At 44.5% G+C, this 13,389-nt stretch overlaps 1 protein-coding gene across 1 annotated transcript in view; it reads right to left on the bottom strand.

The window, feature by feature from the left end:
* Window positions 1–13,389, bottom strand: part of BOC (BOC cell adhesion associated, oncogene regulated) — a 55,718-nt gene that overhangs the window by 19,391 nt on the left and 22,938 nt on the right. Inside the window, exons 2-3 of the mRNA XM_066599311.1 lie at window positions 8,983–9,129; window positions 2,911–3,180 (exon numbers count right to left, since the gene is read on the bottom strand). Coding sequence (XP_066455408.1) covers window positions 2,911–3,180; window positions 8,983–9,097 — 385 coding nt within the window. The 5' untranslated portion in view covers window positions 9,098–9,129. The remainder of the gene's footprint in view (window positions 1–2,910; window positions 3,181–8,982; window positions 9,130–13,389) is intronic.

Below are 13,389 nucleotides of genomic sequence, written 5' to 3' on the forward strand. Positions count from 1 at the left end.
TCAAGGTTATGGTCATGGACCATTTATTTCATCCTACAACAGCAACGCTATGACAATTTCATCTCAATGTACGTTATACATGTCCATCCATAGTCCACATTTATATGGGTGAGAAAAATGGGAGAGTTCTGTGCAATTGCGAGACGCAGAGAACTCACGCATTGTAATAACCATTGAGAAAGCTTGGTGATAGAGTGCGCACAGCAAGTCTTATTTTTTGGGTGATATCACTGATTATTTTCTATGGAACAAAAAAAAAATTTGAGAAAAACTGTACACTTGAAGCTCTAGTACCCCGTTGTACTGCCTCTAGCTTGGATACAACATGTGATACAGGTGGGTATGGAGGCTCTAGTACCCTGTTGTACCGCCTCTAGCTTGGATACAAGATGTGATACAGGTGGGCATGGAGGCTCTAGTACCCTGTTGTACCGCCTCTAGCTTGGATACAAGATGTAATACAGACGGGCATGGAGGCTCTAGTACCCTGTTGGGCCACCTCTAGCTTGGATACAAGATGTGATACGGACGGGCATGGAGGCTCTAGTACCCTGTTGGGCCACCTCTAGCTTAGATACAAGATGTGATACGGGCAGGCATGGAGGGTCTAGTAGCCTGTTTTGTGTATTTGAGACTCTAGATCCTGCAAACGTGTATGTTATTGTATGGGACCATCTGAGACACCATCTTCATGTTCTATTGGTGATATATCTGGTGACTGGGCAGCCATGGAAGAGTAACAATGTTGTGGGGGCTCCTGTGACCCCCTTGTGTGTGCGGTCGAGCATTATCCTGCTGGAAAATGCCTCTCGGAAGCCGCCATGAGAGGAACACATGTGGCTGCAGGATGTCCTGAACATATCGCTGAGCTGTCATTGTCCCTCGTACCACTACTAGAAGGACCGACTGTCATATGCAATGGCCCCCCCAGACCATCACACCAGCAGGAAGGGGGGACAGATTGGAACTCCACAGCAAAGGTAGGATTGAGGCGCTCATCTTGAGGTCTCCAGACATGAACACGATCATCACCAGCGCCCAAACTAAACCTGGATTTGTTGCTGAAGACAACCCGGCTATATTCCATAGCAGTCCAATTTCATTGTTCCCTACACCACTGCAAACGTAGGTGACAGTGGGTGGGTCTGAAATGCAGTACACGCATTGGTGCTGTGAGACCAAATGTCCTTCAGCCAAGCACCTAAAAATGGTCCCTACAGACTCAGGGGTGTAATGATGATGCCACCGGTTTCTGGATGGCGAATAATTAGACAGTTGGAGCCGTTTGTACTTGCTGGATGGTCAGCTGATCCTCTCTACTGGTGGTCCGTCGAGGATGTCCTGAACCCAGTCACCTTGTGTGCATCCCCTCACACAACCCCTGATTCCAACATCTCCTAACAGTCTGGTCAGAATGGCCCAAGTAGCAGCAATTCATCCATACAACCATCCAGCTTTTCGCATTCCCTTTCTGAGCCCCTCTCCAACTCTGTTAACTGGGCAAAATCTCTTTGATTGCTACATGGAGGCGTCTAGTGGTCAACAAGCTCTACACAAACGGAAAAAGAGGTCTATTACACACAAGTAGCCTGTGGAACCACTTTTAGGGTCTCAGGTGGCAAGACCGTTCAATTAATCACGTCAGAACTCTAATCATTTGCATACCTGTCTGAGAGGTAACTGCAAACAGAGTTTTTCAGCAAAGCGACAACTCCTGCTAGGGGCTTGATTGTCTTTTTTTTTGTACAAAAAGTGTATAAAGTGATTATATCAGCCAAATATCTAGTGTACATATAGTAATTTGTGCAGGATTCACAAAGACCTCTGGTAGTGGAGGGGTTAACAGAAATAGGCATCAATTCCTGTGTAATCATATCTCTCATTAAAACTATGTGTGTCCCCCCCACCCGTCCTCTGCATGCTCATTTATCAACTCTCAAGCAAAAACACTACCCCTATTCTGCTCAGGAATGTGTTTTCAGAAACTCTATCCCACTCTCCTAGCCTGGGCCAAGTCCCAAAACTCTCAGGGATTAATGATGGGGGGCTCTTTACCCCCACCCCCACCCCTATGCACTTCTGTCTCAAGGGGATATAGTTCTTGGTATGTTCACCTGCATACAGCATTGTTACTGATCCTGAGCTCTGGGGAAGGGTCCCACAGCTGCAATCCATGAAATTGTCAAAATTCAATCACCTTTGTCTAACCCGTTCCCTGCCAGAGGGGAAAAACCACAGACTGATTTCCATTTCAAGGAAGTTGTGATGTCGAAACAATTCATGCAGGCTCCTGACCCTCTGCTCCCTTAATACGTTCCCTACATCTGCATAATGATTTCATAATGGCTGATTATTGAAAGGAATGAAAATATAAAATATGTACTTCAGGTCTTGAAGATTTTCCTATTCTGGCCTTATGTCTTAAGTGATGGGAAAGTTGAGGCATTTGAAAAACATTAACTTTGTGGACCAGTATATTAGGAATCTGGTGCTTATGGTTCATTGCACAATAGTGTTAATAATATGTGTGACACTGGCAATATTGCTTACAGGTATAAGTGATAAGCATCCACGCAGTGTCCACAGGGGATGGTAATGGGGTGAAACTTTGCCCCTTGTTCATTATTATAGATTATTGCTTGTTCCTCTACCTCTGATTTGGATGTCAATGCATGTACCTATACAGAGCATCACTGACTATACAATAAGGCAACACAATACCACAGTTGCAGTCTCAGTACCCCAAAGCAAGGAGCTAAAGAAGTCAAGGGGTTAGGTTTGACCCCATTACTATTGTAATTTGCATTTCTGTTCTTCACTACTAAAGTTCTGCATCTTAAAGGGAATGATCAGCTTTAACAGTTCCACATTTCACATTACAGTCATCTTGTGATTAATATTCATACTTACTAGCTAAGGTGACGATTGCTGGAACGCTGGCCATGGCTCCAGCTGGGGTTTGAGCGATGCACTGATATCTTCCTGCAGTATCATTGTTCAGCCCAGTAATCACCAAAGTTCCTCCTGAAACCAAAATCCCCGGGAATTCTCCCAGCTCCACTCCATTCAGTCTCCAAGAGATGGCTGCACTGGCTGGTTCCACCACACAACTAAGAGTTACTGATCCACCATATTTCTGGAATGTAGACACAGGCTGGACCACAAACTGTGGGACTTGGACTGAAACAAGATAGCATCCAAAAATTAGTAAAAATCAATGGCGAAGATTACGCAATTACATTTTTATAGTTCATTTTCAAATAGTTTCAATTCCAGCAAGTGGACTATTTACCATAATGATAGATGAACACTGCTTGGAGGCATAGCGAAGAGTTAAAATGTCAATGTTGACAAGACACCCATTAAAATGAATGGGAGTTCAGCTTGCAATACAACGCCAGGCCACTGGAGGGAACAGAGTTGTCTGCTTCTTACAGAAATCAGCTCAGTGCACACAGGCCTGGTGAACAGTTAGTCACTAAGTTTTCCAGCAATGCCCACCTCCGCCAATCTACTATTGATGACTTATCTTGAGGATATAGTTTATAACGTGGACAGCCCCTTTAAGTAGCATACGACAGTATTGAGCACTGTTTGGCATTGTGCTTTAACTACTGAGCAGCATTATAGCTGTCAATAGTGATAGCTACTAGCCAAACAAGCTATTTCTCCAAACTCCACCATAAACATTCATTTTCGGCTCAGCTTCGCTCCCCTAACATCTGCCACTGGAGAGAGTAGGGACACTCCCATCAAAATTGCATACAAAATTAGTGAATTTGGTCAACATTTATCGAAAGTTTATAGAACCCCAATTCTGAAAAAGTTGGGATGCTGTATAAAATATATATAAATGTAATGAAAAAAAGAATGCAATGCTTTGGAAATCTCATATAAACCAAGTTTTACTCACCATAGAACATAGAACCCATATCAGAATGTGACAGTGAGACATTATTTCCATTAAAAAAATAACCAATTTAGAAATTGATGGCAGCAACACATTTCAAAAAAGTTGGGCCAGGGCCATGTCTATCATTGTGTAGCATCCCCTGTTCTTTTTACAACAGTTTGTAGATGTCTGGGAAGTGAGGAGATGAATTGCTAGAGTTTTGGGTGAAGAATGTTGTCCCGTTCTTGCCTAATGTAGGATTCCAGCTGCTCCACAGTCAATTTTTTTCTATTGGTGGAAGGCCTGGACTGCAGGCGGCTGGTTCAGCCCCCGGACTCTTCTTCTGGGAAGCCATGCTGTTGTGATGGATGCAGTATGTGGTTTAGCATTGTCTTGCTGAAATATGCAAGGCTTTCCCTGAGAGAGATGCTGTCTGGTTGTAGCATATGTTGTTCTAATACCTCTATATACTGCTCAGCATTTATAGTGCCTTTCATGATGTGTAAGCTGCCCATGCCATAAGCACTAATGCCACCCCATATCATCAGAGATGAAGGCTTTTGAACTGTGCGCTGATAACAAGCTGGATGGTTCCTCTCTTCCCGAGTCTGCAGGACACGGCGTCCGTGGTTTCCAAGAAGAATTTCAAATTTTGATTAATCTGACCACACAAAAATTTTCCATTTTGCCTCAGTGCATTTTAAATAAGCGTTGGCCCAGCGAAGATGTTGGCATTTGTGGATTGTGTTGATATTTGGCTTCTTCTTTGCATGATACAGCTTTAACTTACTTTTGTAGATTGCACAGCGAACTGTGTTCTCAGGCAATATCTTCTGGAAGTATTCCTGAGCCCATGTAGTGATTTGCATTACAGAATCATACCTGTATTTAATGCAGTGACGGCTGAAGGCCCGTAGATCTCAAGCATCCAATACTGACCACCGACCTTGTCCCTAGTGCACATGAATTTCTCTACATTCTCTAAATCTTTTGATGATATTATCTACTGTAGATGGGGGGATATTCAAAGTCTTTGCAATTTTATGAAATTGCTCCACAATTTTTAATCGCAGTGTTTCACAGATTGGTGAACCTCTGACCAGCTTTGCTTCTGAAGAATTTTCCAAGGAGACGAAGGACAGCAAAATATTGGTGCAAATAAGAGAGCATCCACTGGGGATGTGTTTTTATTCCTTCACAGGCATACAGAACAACGTTTCGACTACTATCTGTAGTCTTTGTCAAGCTTGAAAAATTCATCAGTTTGGGGTTTAGATGCTACCCATTGTGGGGCGTGTATTGAAGATCGCTCTCCCAAAATTATCTGGATGTTTGTGCTTCTGGCAACTGTGACTACTTTGATCTTTGCTTCTGAGAGATTCTGCCTCTCTAACATGCTCTTTTTATACACAAGCATAGGACTTAGACTTAGTCAAAAATTGATCTTCCAGCTGTTTTTCATTAGAGCGGGTTACTTTTCTAGCCTTTTGTTACCCCTGTCCCAACTTTTGTGAGATGTGTCGCTGTCATCAATTTCTAAATGAGTTAATTTTTCTGAATGAATTGGAGAACTGTCTCACTTTCAAATTTGGATCTATATTCTATGTTCTGTTGTGAATTAAATATGGTTCATGACACTGGCCTAAGTATAGGGGATGCGGCTGCACGCGGGCCCAGGAGCCTTAGGAGGCCCATAAAGCCTCTCTTATCTATATCGGGAGCCCAGTACTATGACTTAAGCATTACAGTTGGGGGCCCTGTTACAGGTTTTGCATTGGGGCCCGGGAGCTTCAAGTTACGCCTCCGTGTTAAGGGGTTAAGAGAAGTTGAGGGGCCCCAAGATAAACTTTTATGGAGCAGCATGAAGCTCCTCATCTCCTCCACACTTCCTGGGACTATAACCTTTAGATCCCTATGCATACTAACGTAGTTGGGGCCATGTGCTGTCTGCGTTAATTCATGGACAGCATACATCCCTATTACAGGGCTACGAGGCTATGTACGATTGGTGGTTTTTCAAATGATCCGATGGTCCACACGAAATAACCCAGTGTATCACGGACGAAAAATAAGACATGCTAATGCATGTCAGTGCCCTGTGTCCATGTAAATTGGACAGCACATGGACTGATATCCGTGTGCTCTCCGATGGGAGTTGCACCTGAGCCTCTCGGTATTTACAGCTAATGTACACCTAGTCTTAAGCTATAAACGTTGAGCTGATGTAAGTGTGGTGAATGTATTAAAAGCCGCAACCTCTTGATACATTTGTTGCATGTAAGCTTCAGCTATCAGCTTCAAACTAGTTTATGGTGTAAATTATAGTCAATCTCTTGGCTCGTGAGACCACACCCCCTTTTCCTGACCCCTCCCACTTTTAGAAAAATGCCAGAGACTGGCTAAAAGAGCCAAATGCACCATAGTTTGTGACTTTGGTACGCCAGATGTAAGAGACCTGGCATACAAGTCTTACTAAGGCTAAGTTTACACTAGCGTCTTTTGTTTCTGTCTAGCTGTTCCGTTATTGCCGTCAATGGAAAGGGAAGCAAACAGAAGGCTGTCCATTTGCTTCCGGTTTCCATTTTTGTTTATTCTCCCACAATGGAACAGCTAGACAGAAACAAAAAACACTAGTGTAAGCAGACCCTAAATATGCCGCAAAGTGTTTAGAATTGTCTAGACCGGATACTGTTGTAACAAATCCTCAGCTGTGAGATGTAGGAGGTCAATAGGGGTTTTCGGCTTCGGTGTACAAACAAGGGAGTTTCGATTCACTTATAGTAAGCAAGCATCTTTAAAATAATGAGAAATTGAAACTCAAAGTCTATTAGGAAACTGCGGAACATTTCATTATACAGTAACGATACTTTATTAACCAGGGGTGTAGCTATAGGCTGTGCAGGGGAAGCAGTTGCTACCGGGCCCTGGAGCTTTAGGGGGCCCAAAGACCCCTCCATCACATAAGAAGACACTGATGTTAAAAACAGCACATGGTAGGTAGGGGGTCCTGTTATAGATTTTGCATAGGGGCCCAAGAGCTTCTAGTTATACCTAATGCTCATAGTAAGGAGAGTGTCTACGTGACATGTAACGCATCAATGGCAAGCGAGATATTCACACCTGTCCAACAACAACAGTGGCAGGCATCACCTGGGCACAGGCTGGCACATATCCAGCTATAGATTAACCCATTCCCTAAGGCCTTATTAAACCAGGCAACTTCTCTGTATACAAGGGTGTGTTTAGATTGTAAGCTCTCGGATTCAATATATGAACTGTACAGCAGGTCCTCAAGTGTCAGGTCTCAGAAACCCATCAACTTTGTGGATTCCATGTACTGGGAATAAGGTCATTCCTGTTTGGCCAATTAAGTCACTGCATACATAGGACACCAAAAATAATGTAGAAGACTCCATACAAATTAGGAAACAGATGGGTGGCCCTGCTAATTTTGGCAGGACCGGCTGACTGACATATGTATGAGGTCCTCCCAACTTTACCTCAACAGATAATGTTCTGGGAAAAAAAGATTGGGCACATTGAATGTCAACCAGGGTCGGGATGAGGGGTAGGCGAGAGTAGGTGACCACCTATGGTGCCACCTTGCCACAGATGTATGGGGAAGAGGAAATGAAATGTTATTGGTAAAAAATAATTTAACTTTCTATGAATTGAGCACTTAGTAATGGAAGCGCTCATTGTTACAAGAGTCTCTAGGAGCAGTGAGCATCTTTTGTATTGCTCGCCGATCCTCTCTTCCTGCTGGTGCTCCTATGCCGCGAGATGCTGATGTTACCCACATCAGGACGTAGTATGTATAGGCGTCAGGACATGGCACAGAGCTCACAGCAGAGGAGGACCCAGAAGACTGGAGCAGCATCGGTGGCAAGAGCAGCACAGAGCAGTGGGAGCGGCACCTAGAGAGAAGGTCTGGTCTGAGCTCTGAATTCAAGGGACTGGGGCTTCATTCATTATGGGGTCTGACGAGGATCTCTTTTAATTATAGGATTTGATCTGAGCCGTGGTGTCTAAGAATTATGTATTCAGATCTGGGGTCTGTTTTAATCATGGGGTTTTAAAAGCTGTCTGTATTAATTATGAGGTCTTACCTAGGGGGGCTGTATTAAATATGGGCCCCCACAGCTACATATGACATTTATAATAATGGTGTCTTCTCTTGTGGCAGAGGGACCTTTGGACCTCACATCAGGCTTCAGGGCCTGAGTGCAACTGCTACTTGATCCACTATAGCTATACCCCTAACTAAAGATGTTTTGGCATCAGCAATCTCTATTTGGCCCAGACCATCTTGGGAGAAATCACCAGGATGATCTGGGCCGAATAGAGAAGAAAAGTAAAGTGAGTCATGAGATTTAATATTTATTTTGCTTGTATTGGTTACTTTTAAGATGTGTTTAAATCTCTTGTATTGGAGAATAAGGTTGCTTTTAATTGATTCTAGAGGTTACTGGGGAGCAATTTGCCTAAGGCACCCAATCATCTTGTCCTAACCCTGATGTCAACAACTGATCCTTTTATTCACCTTGAAGAGAAACTGGCAGTTAAGGTATCTTTACATGGTATGACAGGTGGGTGCATAGGCGCCTGACAGCCTTTCTACAAACTATCACTCTTATGCTTTCACATAGGAGCAATAGTTGCTCAGAGAATTGAGGTTGAGTGGCCAGAGATTTCTTCAGGATGCCTGCTTCCCTTCACTGCAAGCAAGAAGTCATTCATAGATGAATGACTGCCTGTTTCTATTGCTTGGATTTTAGGTGAGCTAAAAACTTAGCTACTCTGACAAATGATCGATTTCTTGCTCAGTGCCCTATCGGTGGCCGCTTGTACATGGAATGACTAATCCCCGAATTCTCTGTTTCCACCGATGATTGGGTGGTAATCGTCCGATGTAAAGGTACCTTCAGAGGTATCTGGCAGTAGCCTATTCCCCTCTCCAATGACAAGACATGAACGCTTGGCCAACCTGAGCACTCACATGTATGGGGATGTTCGCAGAAGTATCTGTCAGCTACACAACCGTTCATCTGAAAACTATGGAAGGTGTATGGGCACCTTAAGAGACTTACTAGATTGGTCTTGGCAGGAGACTGTGGAGAGAAGGCAGCAGCAGATGGTAGTGACCGCAGTGATCCGTAGTATCATTGTGATTCCATATACAGAATCCGGGGATTCTGGACACATTCAAGGCGCTTCCCGTCCCTCCACCTCAGGCGCTAATACCAAAGGAGACAAAACAGACAGTGAATATAAAGGCAGGAGGAAGAACATCCAATAATAACAAACATCAATACAAGGACGTCCAGCGAGTCTCAGGTTGATCCAAAAAGTAAAACATAACCTCTGTTAGGACACTAAGAGAGCCAAGGACCCAAGCTGCTCTTCTGGTACCATAGGTGGATACAATAGGTGGGTACACATCTCACAGAGGGCGACAGTTCAGCATCTCTTCATTTATGGCTAGCTTGTTACAGAAACTTAGTCATACTGTGTGCAAGAAAGTATCCAACCACTCATGAACAGAAATAACCACCAGCATTTGTAGTTACATATTGCCACCACTCTTACAGTAGAAAGTTCCACAGTGCCACTGCTCTTACAGTAGAAAGAGCTTCACAGTGCCACTGCTGTTACAGTAGAGAGCTCCACAGTGCCAGCCCTCTTACAATAGAGAGCTCCACAGTGCCCGCACTCGTACAGTAGAGAGCTTCACAGTGCCACCGCACTTACAGTAGAGAGCTCACAGTGCCACCGCTTTTACAGTAGAGAGCGCCAGTGTGACTGATCTTACAGTAGAGAGCTGCACCGTGCCATCGCTTTTACAGTAGAGAGCGCCACAGTGTGACTGATCTTACAGTAGAGAGCTGCACAGTGCCACCGCTATAACAAGAGAGCTCCACAGTTCTACCGGTCTTACAGTAGAGAGCTCCACAGTGCTACTGCTCTTACAGTAGAGAGCTCCACAGTGCCACCGCTCTTACAGTAGAGAGCTCCAAAGTGTGACTGCTCTTACAGTAGTAAGCTCCACAGTGTGACTGCTATTACAGTAGAGAGCTCCAGTGTGACTACTCTTACAGTAGAGAGCTCCACAGTGCTACTGCTCTTACAGTAGAGAGCTCCACAGTGCCACCGCTCTTACAGTAGAGAGCTCCACAGTGTGACTTCTTTTACAGTATAAAGCTCCGCAGTGTGACTACTCTTACAGTAAAGAGCTCCACAGTGCCACCGCTCTTACAGTAGAGAGCTCCACAGTGCCACAGCTCTTACAGTAGAGAGCTCCCCAGTGCCACCACTCTTACAGCAGAGAGTGCAACAGTGTGACTGCTCTTACAGTAAAGAATTCACCTCCCACCTTACAGTGAAGCTTTCCTTTTTTATGTCCTGTCAGTGAGCAGATCATGAGTCACAGTGGACACTTTAGGAGCCAACAAGGAGCAATAAGAACTTTCACAGGCATCAATGAGCTACAGTAGAAAGCCGCTGATCATATAAAATAGGCTTTACATTTTATCACTGATAGTTCATAGGATGCGCTTCTTCCAACTCTTGGAAATATACAAGTGAGAGTCATAAATGTATTAAAATGGCGCAAATTATAAAAATGCATTTTGTCATAAGTGTGAATGGTCACATTAAGCGGATGGTGCAGATCACACTATAAACAGCAGACTTTATATTTGCCAGAAATGTGATACATAATATTCATACTATTAAAAAAAGTTGATTTAACTTTTTTTTTTCCCAAGCAGCAAGTCCGGGAATAAACCGCTGGGAATTGTAGTTCTATACCCTACAGAATAAGCTGAGTCACATAAGAATCATATACAACTTTCATGTGATTCAGAAAACCATCAAGGAAAAGGGTGCAAAATGCACATTACATGCAAGTTACGCCAAAGTCACATGACTACGACAATAACAGCGCTACTGAATTCTGTGAGCAGCCCCAGCCTAAACAGAATCTCCAAGTGCAAGGAAAAGTCTTACAAGAATAAGAAATAAACACTACTGGAGAAAAAAGATGTCAAAACAAAGGAAGCACAATAAACATTGTTGCAACATTTTAACCCAAGAAGTTCCAAAAATAATCCATGCGGGGGAGATGGGGTCTACAGCTCCCAATACCTAATGGAATCAGCAGGTTTCCCCTTTGCCTCTCCACGGATGGGACATTCCAGGGGCAGATGAGGGGCCACTTAGACTTACTTGCTGGGGATAAAGTCCTGGCCGTGCCCTCTTCATAATGAAGGCAAAAGCAGCTGTTTGGAAATCTTAATACTCTTCCCACCAGGTTAAAATAACAATTTCCTGTGAGTGGGGGTTTAGATGACCCCTGACCTGCAGACCCCTTCTCTTACACCCCTCCCTCCTGGCCTCCACCTCCTCCTCTGGCCTCAGATAGGCATGTAAATCATACCCCAGGGGGGAGTCATTAGTGGAGTGAAATTAACAAGGGCTGGAACTGTATAAAAGACACAACTCCAATTCCTTTTTGCTATGGGGGCTGCAGGGGGAATGGGGGGGAGTAGGAGCTCACATTTCACCACTCCAGAGTGGACAGCCAGGAAGATGTCCTCCTCTCCTGCTGGAGTTAACTAGTTAGAATCTGCACCTAACCCAATGAAACCCCACATCACGCTGAGGATCTATTGACGATGTGTCCGTAGAATGTTATGTGTGATGATCACAAAGTCTCTTTGCAATAAAGTAATACCGTAATATGAAATCACATGCTGCCATCACTTACAGAAAAAGGTCAGGGACGCTATCTTTTCTCCTTAGCCTCATGTCCACGGGGAAAATCAGATCCGCTGCAGATTCTCCATGGAGAATCTGCAGCGGGTCCCTCCTGCCCCGCGGACATGAGCGCCGAAAATAGCAATTTAAAAGTATTTACCTATCCGGCGCGGGCGGGGAATGTCAGCTGTTCCTCACGGCCGGATCTTCATTTTCGGCCGGCGGATGAATTCCTGACGCCGGCGGCACGTCGCCGGCACGTCGTCGACGTGCCGCGCGCATGCGCCGGGCACATCCGCCGAGCCGAAGCAAGGAAGATGCGGCCGTGAGGAACAGCTGACATTCCGCGCCCGCGCCGGATAGGTAAATACTTTAAATTCCTATTTTAGGTCTCCCGCGGATCCGGACGGCTTCCATAGGCTTCAATAGAAGCCCGCGGGAGCCGTCCCCGCGGGAGACCCGCATGAAAATGGAGCATGGTCCAGATTTTTTCATGCTCCATTTTTTTTTAAATCACTTTTATTGACGATCCGCGGGTATTTATGTACCCGCGGGTGGTCAATGCATCCCTATGGGGTGCGGATCCGCGCGCGGGAGATCCGCTGCGGATCCTAAATCCTATTTTCCCCGTGGACATGAGCCCTTAGGGTGAGCACCTAGAAAGTGAGTGAATGAGGAGACTTATAAGGCTATTGACACTCCTCTGGGTAATATGCAAATAAAGAGATGGAACAATACCTCTGCAGCGCCACCTATTGGAAGGCAGCATTCCTGCAAGTCAATGTTAAGACTCTTTATACAAGCCTTGTAACAAGGACTGGGATTTGGATTCTGGCTTGGCTTCCAATTCCTAGTCATTGTTACAAGGCTTGTATAAAGAGTCTAACATTGACTTGCAGAAATGCTGTCTTCCAATAGATGGCGCTGCAGAAGTATTGATCCATCTCCCTTATTTAAAGAAAAAGAAACACGTATCATGTATTTATTTAGCAACATCTACTGCACTATTGCTCTGGAGGTCTAATCCATCCCTAAAAGTGACCCTTCGGTTTCAGGGCAAAATTCTGCCCTGGGCCAGAGGATCGAGGGGGTTATAATAATTGTAGTTGACCATTTCAGACGTCATTTGTTTGGTTCCACTAGTTTTAAGTGCCATTTTCGGATGGCCAAGATGGCCGCTGCTGATCAGGTGAATAGCGCTGGGCAATCATAGAGCAGGTAAGATGCATTGGTGGTCCTAACACTACCAATGCACTATGGAGAATTGGGAAGTCTAAAGATGGTGGAGGCCATCTTGGCCTCCCAAAAATGGAACACCGAAATAGCAGAATCGAACGACGACTGACAGAATAAACTACATACTACCCTCCAGTCCCGGGACAGCATTTTGTCCTGAAATCGAAGGGTCATTTTAATTATGGAACAAGTTACTCACCTCCCTGCAACTGTTACATGGTACGCATGGGGGTCACTGGTCACAAATATTTCATATAGCTACCTTACTACGTACAACATTGTAAATAGTAGACATTGTTAGCATTGTCCCTAGCTGACATGTGCATGTCCAGCTTTAAGCCATGAGTCTCAGGATACAATGTCACTTTCATCTGTGATTTATAGGAGTGCTGAGAAATAACACCCATGGGTACTGGGGGAGCTGAGAAGGTGTCATCACAGATACATAGGAAAGGTGTATTACTCGTGGTTTGGGGGGAATTTGATTAATACAGTATTATAGT

The sequence above is a fragment of the Eleutherodactylus coqui genome, chromosome 4 (assembly GCF_035609145.1).
Source record: "Eleutherodactylus coqui strain aEleCoq1 chromosome 4, aEleCoq1.hap1, whole genome shotgun sequence".
NCBI lineage: Eukaryota > Metazoa > Chordata > Amphibia > Anura > Eleutherodactylidae > Eleutherodactylus > Eleutherodactylus coqui.